Source organism: Ranitomeya variabilis, chromosome 2 (assembly GCF_051348905.1).
Source record: "Ranitomeya variabilis isolate aRanVar5 chromosome 2, aRanVar5.hap1, whole genome shotgun sequence".
In the NCBI taxonomy this organism is placed as follows: domain Eukaryota; kingdom Metazoa; phylum Chordata; class Amphibia; order Anura; family Dendrobatidae; genus Ranitomeya; species Ranitomeya variabilis.
The window spans coordinates 720,667,214-720,688,343 of NC_135233.1; the positions used below are offsets into that span (position 1 = coordinate 720,667,214).

Consider the following 21,130-nt stretch of genomic DNA (forward strand, 5'->3'; position numbering starts at 1 on the left):
CCCCCTCCTGTATGCATGGCTCATCTCCCCCTGTATGCATGGCTCATCAGCTCCCAGCTCCCATCGTGCATGGCTCATCTCTCCCCCCTCCTCCCTGTATGCATGGCTCATCGGCTCCCCGCTCCCATCGTCCATGACTCGGCTCCCCATCCTCCTTCATCCTCCCCCCATCATCCCTGGCTGTCATACTCACCTTTTCCACACCACGCAGAACAGAATCCTCCACCTCTGTCCCGGCGCTGCACCTTCTTCCTGCGTGAGCGGTCACATGGTACCACTCATTAAGGTCATGAATATGCGTCCATATTCATCACCTTAATGAGTGGTACCACGTGACCGCTCACACAGGATGAGCTGCCAGTGCTGAGACCAGGACCAGACCAGGCATCGCTGGAGTAGGTGAGTATGACATCTTCAAGGAGGCGGGCGGTCGGGAGGGGGCAAGGTGACCCCGGACATTAAAAAAAAAACAGAAAAAAAACTTGCTCAGGTGCCACCTCCCGCATCGTCCTGCCCTAGGCACGTGCCCTCAAATGCCTAGTGGCAAATACAGCCCTGGCCGTGGGCGACGATGCACTATGCTGTAACATCTTTATGCTGCGGGTTGGACACTGCGGATGTACGAAGCATCCTTCCCACAGCGTTTACTGACCGTAGGAACATACCCTTGTAAAGTTTTTGAAAATTAAACAGATATTGCGTTTCACGCAGATTTTGTGTGTGTGTCTTTTATTTAACTCTCTATTTATCATTTTATTAATGAGGGTATCTGGCTGACACCTGTTCATTACTAAACCTAGGGCTTGGAATTGCACATACATATATTATACACTTATATTTGCTTTGTGTGTTCAAACATTATATTTGAACATGGTTTGTAATGATATTATGGTCTTCAAAGGAGAATGTAAAAGAAGGGGTTGGACTAGTAAATTACATCATAATTTTTTTTTGTTAAATAGTATATCTTTATTTAGCTTACAAAAACGCTTACAAATCCACATGGAAATCCGCATGAAAATCTGAACCGAATCTGAATAAAAAACGCATGAAAACACATGGATTTTCAACTGCGTTTTCTGCCAAGAGAGAAAGAATCTGCGCAGATTTTTACAAGAGCAAATCCGCAACGTGTGCACTTAGCTTTACTGTGAGGCGTCTCATAAATGAGGCCCCAGTTACTTCTGCAACAGCCGTTGCTATTATTACAGACTGTAGAGCGGCATATCAGGTTGCCCCACCTTAGCAACTATATGATTGCTGCCCCTTTAAAAGGAACTCTTTGGGTGCTGTAGCTTTAATTCTTTAAGACCCTTTAAGACCCTGTGGTTTTGCATTCAACACACAGACACCCATTTTCTACTTTATTTCTATTGCGCCTTAATTCAGAAGGCCAAATCTCGTGAAAGGGTTATGGGTGGATTTTGAGTTTTAAAGTTCGCAGTATTTTTAGTCTGGCGTTAAAGATGGGCCCAGCTAAATTTCACTCAAATCTGGTGAATATGTAGTTTTTGTACTCATCGGGCTACCACACACAGATGTTCTGCTTTTTATATGAAGATTGCCTAATTCTGAACACAACCACCTCCCCATTTATAAGAGAGTGCTAACCCTTATGCAACCACAATATATCAGTTTTGTTATTTTTATTTCTCCCCTCAAAATAATTTCAGCTTGTTCCTCAATGGATTTGTACACATTATAGGTGACATTAAAGGCGGAAAAAAAATCTTGAGTGAATAATATTTTTACAGGACAAAAACCTGTCATTTTAACCAAGTTGTGTAGACTTTTTATATCCACTGTACATAATGATTCATATGTAGCACAGCGGTGATAGGTGAGTCCAATGTTGTGAATTCTGCTCTTGGGCTCCCTCCGGTGGTTGTTGGTGGTAGTGCAGTTGTCTTGGGGGTGTAATCCAGGGCTGGTGTTTCTGCTGATTGCAGCTCTACTAGGTATTTAGTTGTGCAGGATCCTTGAGTCCTTGCCAGTTGTCCATTGTTCTTGGAGGGATTGCATCTCTCTCTGGTTCCTCATGCCCTGCTGCCAATTCAGCTAAGATAAGTGTCTGGTTTTTTGTCTCTGTGCACACATGCAGTGTGCTTTGCAATTCAGTGCAATTCATTGTGTTTTTGTCCAGCTTAGACTTTGTTTGGATTTTTCAGTCATGCTGGATTCTCAGGAGATGCAGATATACTTTCTATGTCTTTAGTTAGATGTAGAATATTTGTATTATCTGCTGTGGATATTTTTAGGATTTTAATACTGACCGCTTAGAATTCTGTCCTATCCTTTTCTATTTAGCTAGAAGTGCCTCTTTTGCTAAATCCTGTTTTTCTGCCTGCGTGTGTCTTTCCTCTTATACTCACAGTCAATATTTGTGGGGGGCTGCCTATCCTTTGGGGTTCTGCTCTGAGGCAAGATAGAATTCCCATTTCCATCTATAGGGGTATTTAGTCCTCCGGCTGTGTCAAGGTGTCTAGGACGTGTTGGGTACATCCCACGGCTACTTCTAGTTGCGGTGTTAGTTTAGGGTTTGCGGTCAGTACAGATACCACCTACTCCTGAGAAAGTCTCTCATGCGGCTCCAAGGTCACCGGATCATAACAGTACAACTGGGCCAACAATGAGTTAAATGCATCTCAGAAGAAGGGAAGAAAGAGCCATTTTTTTCTGTAGCTTGCTTTGTCTTTTCTTCCCTCTTTTCCTCTGGGTGACTGAGCAGTCTTGTGCTAGCATGGATGTTCAGGGATTAGTTTCTCGTGTTGACCAGCTTGCTGCTAGGGTACAGGGTATTTCTGATTATATTGTTCAGACTCCACTTTTAGAGCCTAGGATTCCTACTCCTGATTTGTTTTTTGGGGACAGGTCCAAATTTTTGAGTTTTAAAAACTGTAAACTGTTTTTTGCTCTGAAGCCTCGATCCTCTGGTGATCCCATTCAGCAGGTTAAAATTGTCATCTCCCTGCTGCATGGCGACCCTCAGGATTGGGCATTTTCCCTGGAATCTGGGAATCCGGCCTTGCTTAATGTAGATGCTTTTTTTCAGGCTCTAGGATTATTATATGATGAACCAAATTCTGTGGATCAAGCGGAGAAGACCTTGTTGGCCCTGTCTCAGGGTCAAGAAGCGGCAGAATTGTATTGTCAGAAATTTAGAAAATGGTCTATGCTGACTAAATGGAATGAGGATGCTTTGGCGGCAATTTTCAGAAAGGGTCTTTCTGAATCTGTTAAAGATGTTATGGTGGGGTTTCCCACGCCTGTTGGTCTGAGTGATTCTATGTCTCTGGCCATTCAGATTGATCGGCGCTTGCGGGAGCGAAGAACTGTGCGCGCTGTGGCGTTGTCCTCAGAGCAGATGCCTGAGCCTATGCAGTGTGATAGGATTCTGTCTAGAACGGAACAACAAGGATTCAGACGTCAGAATAGGTTGTGTTTTTATTGTGGCGATGCTTCTCATGTCATTTCAGTCTGCCCAAAGCGTACAAAGAGAATCGCTAGTTCAGTTACCATCGGAACTGTACAACCTAAATTTCTGTTATCTGTGACCTTGATCTGCTCATTGTCGTCATTTTCTGTCATGGCGTTTGTGGATTCAGGTGCCGCTTTGAACTTAATGGACTTTGAATTTGCCAGGCGTTGTGGTTTCCCCTTGCAGTCTTTGCAGAACCCTATTCCTTTAAGGGGCATTGATGCTACACCTTTGGCTAAAAATAAACCCCAGTTTTGGACACAGGTGACCATGTGCATGGCGCCAGCCCATCAGGAAGATTGTCGTTTTCTGGTGTTGCATAATTTGGATGATGCTATTGTGCTGGGTTTTCCATGGTTGCAGATACATAATCCTGTGTTGGATTGGAAGTCTATGTCTGTGACTAGTTGGGGTTGTCAGGGGGTTCATATTGACGTTCCTGTGATGTCAATCTCCTCTTCCTCATCTTCTGAAGTTCCAGAGTTTTTGTCTGATTTTCAGGATGTATTCGATGAGCCCAAGTCCAGTTCCCTTCCACCGCATAGGGACTGTGATTGTGCTATTGACTTGATTCCAGGCTGTAAGATTCCTAAGGGCCGACTTTTCAACCTGTCTGTGCCTGAACATACCGCCATGCGGAGTTATGTTAAGGAGTCTTTGGAGAAAGGGCATATTCGGCCATCTTCTTCACCGTTGGGAGCGGGATTTTTTTTTGTTGCTAAGAAGGATGGCTCCTTGAGACCCTGTATTGATTATCGCCTCTTGAATAAGATCACGGTCAAGTTTCAATACCCTTTACCTTTGCTTTCCGATTTGTTTGCCAGGATTAAGGGGGCTAGTTGGTTTACTAAAATTGACCTTCGGGGGGCATATAATCTTGTTCGTATTAAGCAGGGTGACGAATGGAAATCTGCGTTTAATACGCCCGAAGGCCATTTTGAATACCTTGTGATGCCATTCGGGCTCTCTAATGCTCCATCTGTTTTTCAGTCCTTCATGCATGATATCTTCCGGAATTATCTTGATAAATTCATGATTGTATATTTGGATGACATCTTAATTTTTTCCGATGATTGGGAGTCTCATGTGAAACAGGTCAGGATGGTATTTCAGATCCTTCGTGATAATGCTTTGTTTGTGAAGCGGTCTAAGTGTCTCTTTGGAATGCAGAAGGTTTCTTTTTTGGACTTCATTTTTTCTCCCTCATCTATTGAGATGGATCCGGTTAAGGTTCAGGCCATTCATGATTGGATTCAGCCCACATCTGTGAAGAGCCTTCAGAAATTTTTGGGCTTTGATAATTTTTATCGCCGTTTCATTGCTAACTTCTCCAGTGTGGTTAAACCCCTGACCGATTTGACGAAGAAAGGCGCTGATGTAACGAATTGGTCCTCTGTGGCTGTCTCTGCCTTTCAGGAGCTTAAACGCCGATTTACTTCTGCCCCGGTGTTGCGTCAGCCAGATGTTCCTCTTCCGTTTCAGGTTGAGGTTGACGCTTCTGAGATTGGGGCAGGGGCCGTTTTGTCTCAGAGGAATTCTGATGGTTCCTTGATGAAACCGTGTGCCTTCTTTTCCCGTAAGTTTTCGCCTGCTGAACGCAATTATGATGTCGGCAATCGGGAGTTGTTGGCTATGAAGTGGGCATTTTAGGAATGGCGACATTGGCTTGAGGGAGCCAAGCACCATTTTGTGGTCTTGGCCGATCATAAAAATCTGATTTACCTCGAATCTGCCAAACGGCTGAATCCTAGACAGGCTCGATGGTCCCTGTTTTTCTCCCGTTTTGATTTCGTGGTCTCGTATCTTCCGGGTTCTAAGAATATTAAGGCTGATGCCCTCTCTAGGAGTTTTTTGCCTGATTATCCTGGGGTACTTGAGCCGGTCAGCATTCTGAACGAAGGGGTGGTCCTTTCTGCCATTTCCCCTGATTTGCGACAGGTTCTGCAGGAATTTCAGGCTGACAAACCTGACCGCTGTCCAGTGGGGAAACTGTTTGTTCCTGATAGATGGACTAGTAGAGTGATTTCTCAGGGGTTCATTGTTCTGTGTTGGCTGGCCATCCTGGTATTTTTGGTACCAGAGATTTGGTTGGTAGGTCCTTTTGGTGGCCTTCTTTGTCGCGTGATGTGCGTTCTTTTGTGCAGTCCTGTGGGACTTGTGTGCGGGCCAAGCCTTGTTGTTCCCGTGCTAGTGGGTTGCTTTTGCCTTTGCCGGTCCCTGAGAGGCCCTGGATGCATATTTCTATGGATTTTATTTCAGATCTTCCGGTTTCCCAGAGGATGTCGGTTATCTGGGTGGTTTGTGACCGGTTTTCTAAGATGGTTCATTTGGTGCCTTTGCCTAAATTGCCTTCCTCTTCTGATTTGGTTCCATTGTTTTTTCAACATGTGGTTCGTTTGCATGGTATTCCGGAGAATATTGTGTCCAACAGAGGTTCCCAGTTTGTTTCTAGGTTTTGGCGGGCCTTTTGTGCTAGGCTGGGCATTGATTTGTCTTTTTCTTCCGCATTTCATCCTCAGACAAATGGCCAGACCGAGCGAACTAATCAGACTTTGGAAACTTATTTGAGATGCTTTGTGTCTGCTGATCAGGATGATTGGGTGGCTTTCTTGCCATTGGCCGAGTTTGCCCTTAATAATCGGGCTAGTTCGGCTACCTTGGTTTCGCCCTTCTTTTGTAATTTTGGTTTTCATCCTCGTTTTTCTTCGGGGCAAGTTGAACCTTCTGATTGTCCTGGTGTGGATTCTGTGGTCGACCGGTTGCAGCAGATTTGGGCTCATGTGGTGGACAATTTGGTGTTGTCTCAGGAGGAGGCTCAGCGTTTTGCTAACCGTCGTCGGTGTGTTGGTTCCCGGCTTCAGGTTGGGGATTTGGTCTGGTTGTCTTCCCGTCATGTTCCTATGAAGGTTTCTTCCCCTAAGTTTAAGCCTCGGTTTATTGGTCCTTATAGGATTTCTGAGATTATCAATCCGGTGTCTTTTCGTTTGGCCCTTCCGGCCTCTTTTGCCATCCATAATGTTTTCCATAGATCTTTATTGCGGAAATATGTGGTGCCCGTTGTTCCCTCTGTTGATCCTCCTGCTCCTGTGTTGGTGGATGGGGAGTTGGAGTATGTGGTTGAGAAGATTTTGGATTCTCGCTTTTCGAGGCAGAGGCTTCAGTACCTTGTCAAATGGAAGGGTTATGGCCAGGAGGATAATTCTTGGGTTTTTGCCTCTGATGTCCATGCTGCTGATTTGGTCCGTGCCTTTTATCTGGCTCGTCCTGATCGGCCTGGGGGCTGTGGTGAGGGTTCGGTGACCCCTCTTCAAGGGGGGGTACTGTTGTGAATTCTGCTCTTGGGCTCCCTCCGGTGGTTGTTGGTGGTAGTGCAGTTGTCTTGGGGGTGTAATCCAGGGCTGATGTTTCTGCTGATTGCAGCTCTACTAGGTATTTAGGTGTGCAGGATCCATGAGTCCTTGCCAGTTGTCCATTGTTCTTGGAGGGATTGCATCTCTCTCTGGTTCCTCATGCCCTGCTGCCAATTCAGCTAAGATAAGTGTCTGGTTTTTTGTCTCTGTGCACACATGCAGTGTGCTTTGCAATTCAGTGCAATTCATTGTGTTTTTGTCCAGCTTAGACTTTGTTTGGATTTTTCAGTCATGCTGGATTCTCAGGAGATGCAGATATACTTTCTATGTCTTTAGTTAGATGTAGAATATTTGTATTATCTGCTGTGGATATTTTTAGGATTTTAATACTGACCGCTTAGAATTCTGTCCTATCCTTTTCTATTTAGCTAGAAGTGCCTCTTTTGCTAAATCCTGTTTTTCTGCCTGCGTGTGTCTTTCCTCTTATACTCACAGTCAATATTTGTGGGGGGCTGCCTATCCTTTGGGGTTCTGCTCTGAGGCAAGATAGAATTCCCATTTCCATCTATAGGGGTATTTAGTCCTCCGGCTGTGTCTAGGTGTCTAGGACGTGTTAGGTACATCCCACGGCTACTTCTAGTTGCGGTGTTAGTTTAGGGTTTGCGGTCAGTACAGGTACCACCTACTCCTGAGAAAGTCTCTCATGCGGCTCCAAGGTCACCGGATCATAACAGTCCACACCCCGAAATACTTCCCTGCTGCTCCTCTTTGTATTTTATGTATAATATAGATTTATAATGCACAGAAAAGCAGATAAGTATTTGAAGACCTGCAGACTGTGTGTCCAACTGAGAAAGATTGATAAACTCATTTGGTAAAGAGATTAACAAGAGGTTTTACCTGAAACTGAAGCAGTCCTGGACTTACACCGTGGAGAATAAATGACAACGCTGTGGTGTTCACAGTAACCCACACACCAACTGTTTGGGCATCATTACTTTCATTCATCACTCTGTAGGAAATCGCATAGTTTATCAATACACCATTGCTCCTTACTGGAGCATCCCATCTTAACTCCAATCCAAGATGTGTTGTGTCAAATACACTTGCATTTTGCAACTTGTATACCCGAGGATTTACAGGTGAGGACGGAACTGCGAAGGAAAACAGAGATAGATAAGCAATTTCAAAGACATGGTTTGCTGATTTAAAATTCATGAAGCTGTGCATCATGTAAAGTATATAGGACATATTATTAAAAATAATTATTGTCACGAATCAACAGCATTTACTACTAGAAGCGAGTAGATCAATCCACAGAGGATCAATTTTCTATCAAATTTCCTGAAATTGTCGGTTTCAAATTTGAACACTTTGATTGTCACAAAAAAACCTTGTCTAACACCATTTCCCACACTGCTAACGCATTAGTGAGCGGACTAATGTCGTTTTGTGTGGCCACCTGGTCTACCCTAGAATGCCCTGCTGCTGTGACATACCTTGTACATTGGTGTACATTGTACAATATTATTCTCTCTCTGGCTAGGGAAAAACAGTAGAGACCCCAACTGCTCCTGAAAGGAGGGTTTTAAAGGCCCGTTGTGTTGTAATTAGTGTTGAGCGATACTTTCCGATATCGGAAAGTATCGGTATCGGAAAGTATCGGCCGATACCGTCAAAATATCGGATCCAATCCGATACCGATACCCGATCCCAATGCAAGTCAATGGGACGAAAATATCGGAATTAAAATAAACCCTTTATAAACTTGTAGGTTCATTCTACATGAAGGAAAACAACTAAGAATAATGTAGGATGTATTGGGGGACGTGGCGGAGATATTAAAGGGACAGAGGTTTAGCCCAATGTAATAGAATAGCAGGATTTTTAATTTTTTTTTATGAAGTTCGGCGTTAGAAAGAATTTGACTATGTTATTTTTTTTTTTTTTTATGTCAGATATTGATGTTTCACTACTTCCACGCCCTTCACCTTCTTTTTTACTTCTCCCACGCTTTCTTCTTAATTATCCTCATCATCCGCTTCTTTGACATCAACTTCTTCACCTTATTCATCTTCTTCTTCATCTTCTACCTATTATTTTTTGGGTTACATTGTTCATATTCTTTTTATTTTACTATTATCTTCATCATATTCAACTTCTTCATCATATTCTTATTTGTGACAGGCATTCCCGTAGTTGTTATCTATAAAAGTTTGAAGATTACACCTTCCGTTCTGCCTGTCACAAACCAGTTACATTTGTCCGCGTTCAGTTTGGCCTGCAGCATCAGGCTTTATCCAGGGGCACCACGAGGAGGAACGGACTCACCCCCATACACTGCTTAGTCTTCTTCTGCTTATAATTTACATAATATTTTTTTGCTCTGATATTTTGTGTTATGCTTAATGTCCTTCTGCTCTTTGTTCTGCAGCCTCTTGTTCTTCTGCTTCTCGGTCTTCCAGGTCGTCGTCGTCTCCAGGGTCGTCGTCTCCGGGGTCGTCGTCATCGGGGTGGTCTCCGGGGTCGTCGTCATCGGGGTGGTCTTCAGGGTCATCGTCTCCAGGGTCGTCGTCATCACGGTGGTTGTCGTCTCTGGTGTCGTCGTCATCTTAGGGGTGTTCTTCCGGGTCATCGTGTTTAGTCTCTTGAACTTGGAAATGTAGCAGAAGGTACAAGAAGGCTGAGAAAATGCCGAGAACCAGCTGATGGAACTGGAACTCGGATGGCTACCCGAAGGTCCAAGAGCCAATGGAACTACCGAGGACCAGCTGACGTTACTGGAACCCGGTTACTAAGCAGGAGGTACCCGTGCCTGAAAGCACTACCAAGGACCACCTGACGTTGGTGGAACTCGGATACCCAGAGGGAGGCACCTAAGCCAAAGGCTCTGCCCGGAACCAGCTGACGGTACTGGAACCAGGATGGGGAGCAGAAGGTACAAGAGCAAAAGACACTGCCGAGAACCAGCTGACGGTGCTGGAACCCGGATGGGTAGCCGAAGGTCCAAGAGCCAATGGAACTACCGAGGACCAGCTGACGTTACTGGAACCCGGTTACTAAGCAGGAGGTACCCGTGCCTGAAAGCACTACCAAGGACCACCTGACGTTGGTGGAACTCGGATACCCAGAGGGAGGCACCTAAGCCAAAGGCTCTGCCCGGAACCAGCTGACGGTACTGGAACCAGGATGTGGAGCAGAAGGTACAAGAGCAAGTGTCTGCGTGGCTTTTGCAGGACACGTTGCCGGCTGCACAGCAGGGGAACAGCTGGCGGTGCTGGACCCCACTGACACATTGGCGAGGTGTTTGGCTCTGTGCAGCCAGCACTTCCGGACAGCAACGAGCGGTGTTGTAGCCCGGGCTCTGCAGGGGGAGCAGAGTGTAGGCCGAAGCCTACTTGAACCAATTTCAAAGGTAACCTTTAACCCCCCCTCAGGGGTTAGAAAGTAGAAGAGCCACAGCTTATGCAGCAGTAGTGCTGCACAAGTCAAAGGTTGCTCTTTTAATTTCGCTCCTTGCACACGCTGAATGAAACACGTATAACATTTAGCCCTTTATACAGTCAAACTGTGTTGGAGGCGCGAGTTCCCTTTGTAATGAGACGCAGCACAGATGTCAAGAATCCCACCTTGGTGCTGGGTGCAGCCTCCTGAGCGTTGTTATTTGCTGTACAGGAGTCTGCGCTGTCGTGTTATCCCCTGGCCTAGCGCCGTTAGCGCTGCCCATCTTCTGACCTCATTTAATGTTGGCCGGTGCGGTTCGCGATGCCCATGAATCACAGCCCCGCAGTGTATTGACATAGTTTAAACACTGCGGGGCTGGGATTCATGGCCTGGCGCAGTACATATGTTCGCCTCTCACACTCGGGTCCTTACACCCGCTTCAGACTGTGCGGCGTCATCTGATCCCTTATCGCATGCCACGGCCATGAAGCCGCACAGTCCGAAGAAGGCGGAAGGAGAGGAGGGACAGGCGAACTGATGCACTGATCCTGCCCATCAATCACACCCTCGCAGTCCCAATAAATAAGACACCGAGGGGCGTTGTGTGGGTCAGGGCGGCCGCAGAGGCGCAGGCAGCCAAACCATGATGCCAGAAGACGGGCAGCGCTACCAAGGGGGTTGCAGCGTGTCATTACAAAGGAAAGTCACACCACCGGGACGGTTAAATGGTCACACAGAGGACACATTGCAGACGTGTTTTCAGTTCCACATGTGCGAGGAGAATACGTTTCTGAGCCACCTTGCACACATGCAGCATTACCGCTGTACAAGGTGGCTGGATAACGTAAAAACGCCTGGGGGAGGGGGGACAGGTTCCCTTCAATTTCAGTTCTTGTGTCTGCGTGGCTTTTGCAGGACACGTTGCCGGCTGCACAGCAGGGGAACAGCTGGCGGTGCTGGACCCCACTGACACATTGGCTGGTGTTTTTCTCTGTGCAGCTAGCACATCTGGGCAAAAACTGGCGGTGTGTTAGAGCCCAGGGACAGCAGGAGGAGGAGCAGGAGGAGGAGGAGCAGGGGGAGGGGAGTGTAGGCCGAAGCCTGCACAGGCGGCAGCTTTGGGTGTGTTGTGTCTGCGTGACTTTTGCAGGACACGTTGCCGGCTACACAGCAGGGGAACAGCTGGCGGTGCTGGACCCCACTGACACATTGGCGAGGTGTTTGGCTCTGTGCAGCCAGCACTTCCGGACAGCAACTAGCGTTGTTGGAGCCCGGGCTCTGCAGGTGGAGCAGAGTGTAGGCCGAAGCCTAATTGAACCGATTTCAAAAGTCACCTTTAACCCCCCCTCAGGGGTTACAAAGTAGAAGAGCCACAGCTTATGCAGCAGCAGTGCTGCGCAAGTCAAAGGTTGCTCTTGTAATTTTTCTCCTTGCACACGCTGAATGGAACACGTATAACATTCAGCCCTTTAGACAGTCAAACTGTGTAATGGAGGCGAGAGTTCCCTTTGTAATGAGACGCAGCACAGGTGTCAAGAATCCCACCTTGGTGCTGGGTGCAGCCTCCCGAGCGTTGTTATTTGCTGTACAGGAGTCTGCGCTGTCGTGTTATCCCCTGGCCTAGCGCCGTTAGCGCTGCCCATCTTCTGGCATCATGTAATGTCGGCCGGTGCGGTTCGCGATGCCCATGAATCCCAGCCCCGCAGTGTCTTAACATTGTTAAAACACTGCGGGGCTGGGATTCAGGGCCTGGCGCAGCACATATGTTCGCCTCTCACACTCGGGTCCTTACACCCGCTTCAGACTGTGCGGCGTCATCTGATCCCTTATCGCATGCCACGGCCATGAAGCCGCACAGTCCGAAGAAGGCGGAAGGAGAGGAGGGACAGGCGAACTGATGCACTGATCCTGCCCATCAATCACACCCTCGCAGTCCCAATAAATAAGACACCGAGGGGCGTTGTGTGGGTCAGGGCGGCCGCAGAGGCGCAGGCAGCCAAACCATGATGCCAGAAGACGGGCAGCGCTACCAAGGGGGTTGCAGCGTGTCATTACAAAGGAAAGTCACACCACCGGGACGGTTAAATGGTCACACAGAGGACACATTGCAGACGTGTTTTCAGTTCCACATGTGCGAGGAGAATACGTTTCTGAGCCACCTTGCACACATGCAGCATTACCGCTGTACAAGGTGGCTGGATAACGTAAAAACGCCTGGGGGAGGGGGGACAGGTTCCCTTCAATTTCAGTTCTTGTGTCTGCGTGGCTTTTGCAGGACACGTTGCCGGCTGCACAGCAGGGGAACAGCTGGCGGTGCTGGACCCCACTGACACATTGGCTGGTGTTTTTCTCTGTGCAGCTAGCACATCTGGGCAAAAACTGGCGGTGTGTTAGAGCCCAGGGACAGCAGGAGGAGGAGCAGGAGGAGGAGGAGCAGGGGGAGGGGAGTGTAGGCCGAAGCCTGCACAGGCGGCAGCTTTGGGTGTGTTGTGTCTGCGTGACTTTTGCAGGACACGTTGCCGGCTACACAGCAGGGGAACAGCTGGCGGTGCTGGACCCCACTGACACATTGGCGAGGTGTTTGGCTCTGTGCAGCCAGCACTTCCGGACAGCAACTAGCGTTGTTGGAGCCCGGGCTCTGCAGGTGGAGCAGAGTGTAGGCCGAAGCCTAATTGAACCGATTTCAAAAGTCACCTTTAACCCCCCCTCAGGGGTTACAAAGTAGAAGAGCCACAGCTTATGCAGCAGCAGTGCTGCGCAAGTCAAAGGTTGCTCTTGTAATTTTTCTCCTTGCACACGCTGAATGGAACACGTATAACATTCAGCCCTTTAGACAGTCAAACTGTGTAATGGAGGCGAGAGTTCCCTTTGTAATGAGACGCAGCACAGGTGTCAAGAATCCCACCTTGGTGCTGGGTGCAGCCTCCCGAGCGTTGTTATTTGCTGTACAGGAGTCTGCGCTGTCGTGTTATCCCCTGGCCTAGCGCCGTTAGCGCTGCCCATCTTCTGGCATCATGTAATGTCGGCCGGTGCGGTTCGCGATGCCCATGAATCCCAGCCCCGCAGTGTCTTAACATTGTTAAAACACTGCGGGGCTGGGATTCAGGGCCTGGCGCAGCACATATGTTCGCCTCTCACACTCGGGTCCTTACACCCGCTTCAGACTGTGCGGCGTCATCTGATCCCTTATCGCATGCCACGGCCATGAAGCCGCACAGTCCGAAGAAGGCGGAAGGAGAGGAGGGACAGGCGAACTGATGCACTGATCCTGCCCATCAATCACACCCTCGCAGTCCCAATAAATAAGACACCGAGGGGCGTTGTGTGGGTCAGGGCGGCCGCAGAGGCGCAGGCAGCCAAACCATGATGCCAGAAGACGGGCAGCGCTACCAAGGGGGTTGCAGCGTGTCATTACAAAGGAAAGTCACACCACCGGGACGGTTAAATGGTCACACAGAGGACACATTGCAGACGTGTTTTCAGTTCCACATGTGCGAGGAGAATACGTTTCTGAGCCACCTTGCACACATGCAGCATTACCGCTGTACAAGGTGGCTGGATAACGTAAAAACGCCTGGGGGAGGGGGGACAGGTTCCCTTCAATTTCAGTTCTTGTGTCTGCGTGGCTTTTGCAGGACACGTTGCCGGCTGCACAGCAGGGGAACAGCTGGCGGTGCTGGACCCCACTGACACATTGGCTGGTGTTTTTCTCTGTGCAGCTAGCACATCTGGGCAAAAACTGGCGGTGTGTTAGAGCCCAGGGACAGCAGGAGGAGGAGCAGGAGGAGGAGGAGCAGGGGGAGGGGAGTGTAGGCCGAAGCCTGCACAGGCGGCAGCTTTGGGTGTGTTGTGTCTGCGTGACTTTTGCAGGACACGTTGCCGGCTACACAGCAGGGGAACAGCTGGCGGTGCTGGACCCCACTGACACATTGGCGAGGTGTTTGGCTCTGTGCAGCCAGCACTTCCGGACAGCAACTAGCGTTGTTGGAGCCCGGGCTCTGCAGGTGGAGCAGAGTGTAGGCCGAAGCCTAATTGAACCGATTTCAAAAGTCACCTTTAACCCCCCCTCAGGGGTTACAAAGTAGAAGAGCCACAGCTTATGCAGCAGCAGTGCTGCGCAAGTCAAAGGTTGCTCTTGTAATTTTTCTCCTTGCACACGCTGAATGGAACACGTATAACATTCAGCCCTTTAGACAGTCAAACTGTGTAATGGAGGCGAGAGTTCCCTTTGTAATGAGACGCAGCACAGGTGTCAAGAATCCCACCTTGGTGCTGGGTGCAGCCTCCCGAGCGTTGTTATTTGCTGTACAGGAGTCTGCGCTGTCGTGTTATCCCCTGGCCTAGCGCCGTTAGCGCTGCCCATCTTCTGGCATCATGTAATGTCGGCCGGTGCGGTTCGCGATGCCCATGAATCCCAGCCCCGCAGTGTCTTAACATTGTTAAAACACTGCGGGGCTGGGATTCAGGGCCTGGCGCAGCACATATGTTCGCCTCTCACACTCGGGTCCTTACACCCGCTTCAGACTGTGCGGCGTCATCTGATCCCTTATCGCATGCCACGGCCATGAAGCCGCACAGTCCGAAGAAGGCGGAAGGAGAGGAGGGACAGGCGAACTGATGCACTGATCCTGCCCATCAATCACACCCTCGCAGTCCCAATAAATAAGACACCGAGGGGCGTTGTGTGGGTCAGGGCGGCCGCAGAGGCGCAGGCAGCCAAACCATGATGCCAGAAGACGGGCAGCGCTACCAAGGGGGTTGCAGCGTGTCATTACAAAGGAAAGTCACACCACCGGGACGGTTAAATGGTCACACAGAGGACACATTGCAGACGTGTTTTCAGTTCCACATGTGCGAGGAGAATACGTTTCTGAGCCACCTTGCACACATGCAGCATTACCGCTGTACAAGGTGGCTGGATAACGTAAAAACGCCTGGGGGAGGGGGGACAGGTTCCCTTCAATTTCAGTTCTTGTGTCTGCGTGGCTTTTGCAGGACACGTTGCCGGCTGCACAGCAGGGGAACAGCTGGCGGTGCTGGACCCCACTGACACATTGGCTGGTGTTTTTCTCTGTGCAGCTAGCACATCTGGGCAAAAACTGGCGGTGTGTTAGAGCCCAGGGACAGCAGGAGGAGGAGCAGGAGGAGGAGGAGCAGGGGGAGGGGAGTGTAGGCCGAAGCCTGCACAGGCGGCAGCTTTGGGTGTGTTGTGTCTGCGTGACTTTTGCAGGACACGTTGCCGGCTACACAGCAGGGGAACAGCTGGCGGTGCTGGACCCCACTGACACATTGGCGAGGTGTTTGGCTCTGTGCAGCCAGCACTTCCGGACAGCAACTAGCGTTGTTGGAGCCCGGGCTCTGCAGGTGGAGCAGAGTGTAGGCCGAAGCCTAATTGAACCGATTTCAAAAGTCACCTTTAACCCCCCCTCAGGGGTTACAAAGTAGAAGAGCCACAGCTTATGCAGCAGCAGTGCTGCGCAAGTCAAAGGTTGCTCTTGTAATTTTTCTCCTTGCACACGCTGAATGGAACACGTATAACATTCAGCCCTTTAGACAGTCAAACTGTGTAATGGAGGCGAGAGTTCCCTTTGTAATGAGACGCAGCACAGGTGTCAAGAATCCCACCTTGGTGCTGGGTGCAGCCTCCCGAGCGTTGTTATTTGCTGTACAGGAGTCTGCGCTGTCGTGTTATCCCCTGGCCTAGCGCCGTTAGCGCTGCCCATCTTCTGGCATCATGTAATGTCGGCCGGTGCGGTTCGCGATGCCCATGAATCCCAGCCCCGCAGTGTTTTAACATTGTTAAAACACTGCGGGGCTGGGATTCAGGGCCTGGCGCAGCACATATGTTCGCCTCTCACACTCGGGTCCTTACACCCGCTTCAGACTGTGCGGCGTCATCTGATCCCTTATCGCATGCCACGGCCATGAAGCCGCACAGTCCGAAGAAGGCGGAAGGAGAGGAGGGACAGGCGAACTGATGCACTGATCCTGCCCATCAATCACACCCTCGCAGTCCCAATAAATAAGACACCGAGGGGCGTTGTGTGGGTCAGGGCGGCCGCAGAGGCGCAGGCAGCCAAACCATGATGCCAGAAGACGGGCAGCGCTACCAAGGGGGTTGCAGCGTGTCATTACAAAGGAAAGTCACACCACCGGGACGGTTAAATGGTCACACAGAGGACACATTGCAGACGTGTTTTCAGTTCCACATGTGCGAGGAGAATACGTTTCTGAGCCACCTTGCACACATGCAGCATTACCGCTGTACAAGGTGGCTGGATAACGTAAAAACGCCTGGGGGAGGGGGGACAGGTTCCCTTCAATTTCAGTTCTTGTGTCTGCGTGGCTTTTGCAGGACACGTTGCCGGCTGCACAGCAGGGGAACAGCTGGCGGTGCTGGACCCCACTGACACATTGGCTGGTGTTTTTCTCTGTGCAGCTAGCACATCTGGGCAAAAACTGGCGGTGTGTTAGAGCCCAGGGACAGCAGGAGGAGGAGCAGGAGGAGGAGGAGCAGGGGGAGGGGAGTGTAGGCCGAAGCCTGCACAGGCGGCAGCTTTGGGTGTGTTGTGTCTGCGTGACTTTTGCAGGACACGTTGCCGGCTACACAGCAGGGGAACAGCTGGCGGTGCTGGACCCCACTGACACATTGGCGAGGTGTTTGGCTCTGTGCAGCCAGCACTTCCGGACAGCAACTAGCGTTGTTGGAGCCCGGGCTCTGCAGGTGGAGCAGAGTGTAGGCCGAAGCCTAATTGAACCGATTTCAAAAGTCACCTTTAACCCCCCCTCAGGGGTTACAAAGTAGAAGAGCCACAGCTTATGCAGCAGCAGTGCTGCGCAAGTCAAAGGTTGCTCTTGTAATTTTTCTCCTTGCACACGCTGAATGGAACACGTATAACATTCAGCCCTTTAGACAGTCAAACTGTGTAATGGAGGCGAGAGTTCCCTTTGTAATGAGACGCAGCACAGGTGTCAAGAATCCCACCTTGGTGCTGGGTGCAGCCTCCCGAGCGTTGTTATTTGCTGTACAGGAGTCTGCGCTGTCGTGTTATCCCCTGGCCTAGCGCCGTTAGCGCTGCCCATCTTCTGGCATCATGTAATGTCGGCCGGTGCGGTTCGCGATGCCCATGAATCCCAGCCCCGCAGTGTCTTAACATTGTTAAAACACTGCGGGGCTGGGATTCAGGGCCTGGCGCAGCACATATGTTCGCCTCTCACACTCGGGTCCTTACACCCGCTTCAGACTGTGCGGCGTCATCTGATCCCTTATCGCATGCCACGGCCATGAAGCCGCACAGTCCGAAGAAGGCGGAAGGAGAGGAGGGACAGGCGAACTGATGCACTGATCCTGCCCATCAATCACACCCTCGCAGTCCCAATAAATAAGACACCGAGGGGCGTTGTGTGGGTCAGGGCGGCCGCAGAGGCGCAGGCAGCCAAACCATGATGCCAGAAGACGGGCAGCGCTACCAAGGGGGTTGCAGCGTGTCATTACAAAGGAAAGTCACACCACCGGGACGGTTAAATGGTCACACAGAGGACACATTGCAGACGTGTTTTCAGTTCCACATGTGCGAGGAGAATACGTTTCTGAGCCACCTTGCACACATGCAGCATTACCGCTGTACAAGGTGGCTGGATAACGTAAAAACGCCTGGGGGAGGGGGGACAGGTTCCCTTCAATTTCAGTTCTTGTGTCTGCGTGGCTTTTGCAGGACACGTTGCCGGCTGCACAGCAGGGGAACAGCTGGCGGTGCTGGACCCCACTGACACATTGGCTGGTGTTTTTCTCTGTGCAGCTAGCACATCTGGGCAAAAACTGGCGGTGTGTTAGAGCCCAGGGACAGCAGGAGGAGGAGCAGGAGGAGGAGGAGCAGGGGGAGGGGAGTGTAGGCCGAAGCCTGCACAGGCGGCAGCTTTGGGTGTGTTGTGTCTGCGTGACTTTTGCAGGACACGTTGCCGGCTACACAGCAGGGGAACAGCTGGCGGTGCTGGACCCCACTGACACATTGGCGAGGTGTTTTTCTCTGTGCAGCTAGCAGTACCGGGCCCCAACTGGCGGTGTTGGAGCCCAGGGTCAGCAGGAGGAGCAGGGGGAGCGGAGTGTAGGCCGAAGCCTGCACTCGAGCAAGTTGAAAGGAAACCTTTAACCCCCCCCCCCCAGGCGTTTGTAGCTGAAAGAGCCATTGTGTACAGCACTAATGCTGGAAAAGGTAAACTTAGCTCTTTTAATTATGGTCCTTGCACATGCGGAACCTAACAGTTATGAAATGTGTCCCCTCACAGCGTTAAACCGTCCGGTAGGTGGAACTTTCCTTTGTCGTGTGACGCAGCACAGCCATCATTTTTACCCCCTTGGCGCCGTGCGCCGCCTCCTCAGCGTTGTTTTAATCTGTCCCGGAGCCTGCGCTGTTAGGTTAGCCCTTGGCCATGCACACATTTTGCGCTGCCCGTCTTCTGACATCATTTGGTGTCAGGCTGGCTGCGCCTGTGCGGGTGCGCTGGCCGAGATCCCGCCTCGCAGTGTCGTCTAATGTAATCCCACCGCGGGCCTGTGATCCGTGCCCGTGCGCAGTGCATATCCTCTCCTCTCACTCCCCTCCCTACGGCTTTTTCAGACTGTGCGGTGTCACGGCCGTGGCATGCTATTAGGGACCAGCTGACATCGCACAGTCTGAAGAAGCCGTAGGGAGGGGAGTGAGAGGAGAGGATATGCACTGCGCACGGGCACGGATCACAGGCCCGCGGTGGGATTACATTAGACGACACTGCGAGGCGGGATCTCGGCCAGCGCACCCGCACAGGCGCAGCCAGCCTGACACCAAATGAGGTCAGAAGACGGGCAGCGCAACATGTGTGCATGGCCAAGGGCTAACCTAACAGCGCAGGCTCCGGGACAGATTAAAACAACGCTGAGGAGGCGGCGCACGGCGCCAAGGGGGTAAAAATGATGGCTGTGCTGCGTCACACGACAAAGGAAAGTTCCACCTACCGGACGGTTTAACGCTGTGTGGGGACACATTTCATAAGTGTTTGGTTCAGCATGTGCAAGGAGCATCACGAAAAGAGGCACTTTTTCCCTTTGCATCATTACTGCTGCACAAGGTGGCTCCTTCAGTAACAAACGCCTGGGGGGGGGGGGGGGGGTCAGGTTCCCTTACATTTAACTTGTTGTGCCTGCGTGGCGGTCGCAGTACACGTTGCCGTATACACAGCAGGGGAACAGCTGGCGGTGCTGAACCCCACTAACACATTGGCGAGGTGTTTGGCTCTGTGCGTACAGCACTTCAGGACGGCAACTGGCGGTGTTGGAGCCCAGGGACGGGTGGAGGAGGAGGAGGTTGGAGGAGGTAGGAGGGATTGCCACACACACAGCAGGGGAACAGCTGACGTTACTGAACCCCAATAACAGAGGAGGGACTGTTGACTGTGCGTACAGCACTTCTGGACGGCAACTGGCGGTGTTGGAGCCCAGGGACGGGTGGAGGAGGAGGAGGTTGGAGGAGGTAGGAGGGATTGCCACACACACAGCAGGGGAACAGCTGACGTTACTGAACCCCAATAACAGAGGAGGGACTGTTGACTGTGCGTACAGCACTTCTGGACGGCAACTGGCGGTGTTGGAGCCCAGGGGCAGGTGGAGGAGGAGGAGGTTGGAGGAGGTAGGAGGAGGTAGGAGGGATGGCCACACACACAGCAGGGGAACAGCTGACGTTACTGAACCCCAATAACAGAGGAGGGACTGTTGACTGTGCGTACAGCACTTCTGGACGGCAACTGGCGGTGTTGGAGCCCAGGGGCAGGTGGAGGAGGAGGAGGTTGGAGGAGGTAGGAGGAGGTAGGAGGGATTGCCACACACACAGCAGGGGAACAGCTGACGTTACTGAACCCCAATAACAGAGGAGGGACTGTTGACTGTGCGTACAGCACTTCTGGACGGCAACTGGCGGTGTTGGAGCCCAGGGACGGGTGGAGGAGGAGGAGGTTGGAGGAGGTAGGAGGGATTGCCACACACACAGCAGGGGAACAGCTGACGTTACTGAACCCCAATAACAGAGGAGGGACTGTTGACTGTGCGTACAGCACTTCTGGACGGCAACTGGCGGTGTTGGAGCCCAGGGGCAGGTGGAGGAGGAGGAGGTTGGAGGAGGTAGGAGGAGGTAGGAGGGATTGCCACACACACAGCAGGGGAACAGCTGACGTTACTGAACCCCAATAACAGAGGAGGGACTGTTGACTGTGCGTACAGCACTTCTGGACGGCAACTGGCGGTGTTGGAGCCCAGGGACGGGTGGAGGAGGAGGAGGTTGGAGGAGGTAGGAGGGATTGCCACACACACAGCAGGGGAACAGCTGACGTTACTGAACCCCAATAACAGAGGAGGGACTGTTGACTGTGCGTACAGCACTTCTGGACGGCAACTGGCGGTGTTGGAGCCCAGGGACGGGTGGAGGAGGAGGAGGTTGGAGGAGGTAGGAGGGATTGCCACACACACAGCAGGGGAACAGCTGACGTTACTGAACCCCAATAACAGAGGAGGGACTGTTGACTGTGCGTACAGCACTTCTGGACGGCAACTGGTGGTGTTGGAGCCCAGGGGCAGGTGGAGGAGGAGGAGGTTGGAGGAGGTAGGAGGAGGTAGGAGGGATTGCCACACACACAGCAGGGGAACAGCTGACGTTACTGAACCCCAATAACAGAGGAGGGACTGTTGACTGTGCGTACAGCACTTCTGGACGGCAACTGGCGGTGTTGGAGCCCAGGGGCAGGTGGAGGAGGAGGAGGTTGGAGGAGGTAGGAGGAGGTAGGAGGGATTGCCACACACACAGCAGGGGAACAGCTGACGTTACTGAACCCC

General features: G+C 51.1%; 1 protein-coding gene across 1 annotated transcript in view; it reads right to left on the reverse strand.

The window, feature by feature from the left end:
* Positions 1–21,130, reverse strand: part of ROS1 (ROS proto-oncogene 1, receptor tyrosine kinase) — a 367,389-nt gene that overhangs the window by 196,167 nt on the left and 150,092 nt on the right. Inside the window, exon 19 of the mRNA XM_077281692.1 lies at positions 7,729–7,982. Coding sequence (XP_077137807.1) covers positions 7,729–7,982 — 254 coding nt within the window. The remainder of the gene's footprint in view (positions 1–7,728; positions 7,983–21,130) is intronic.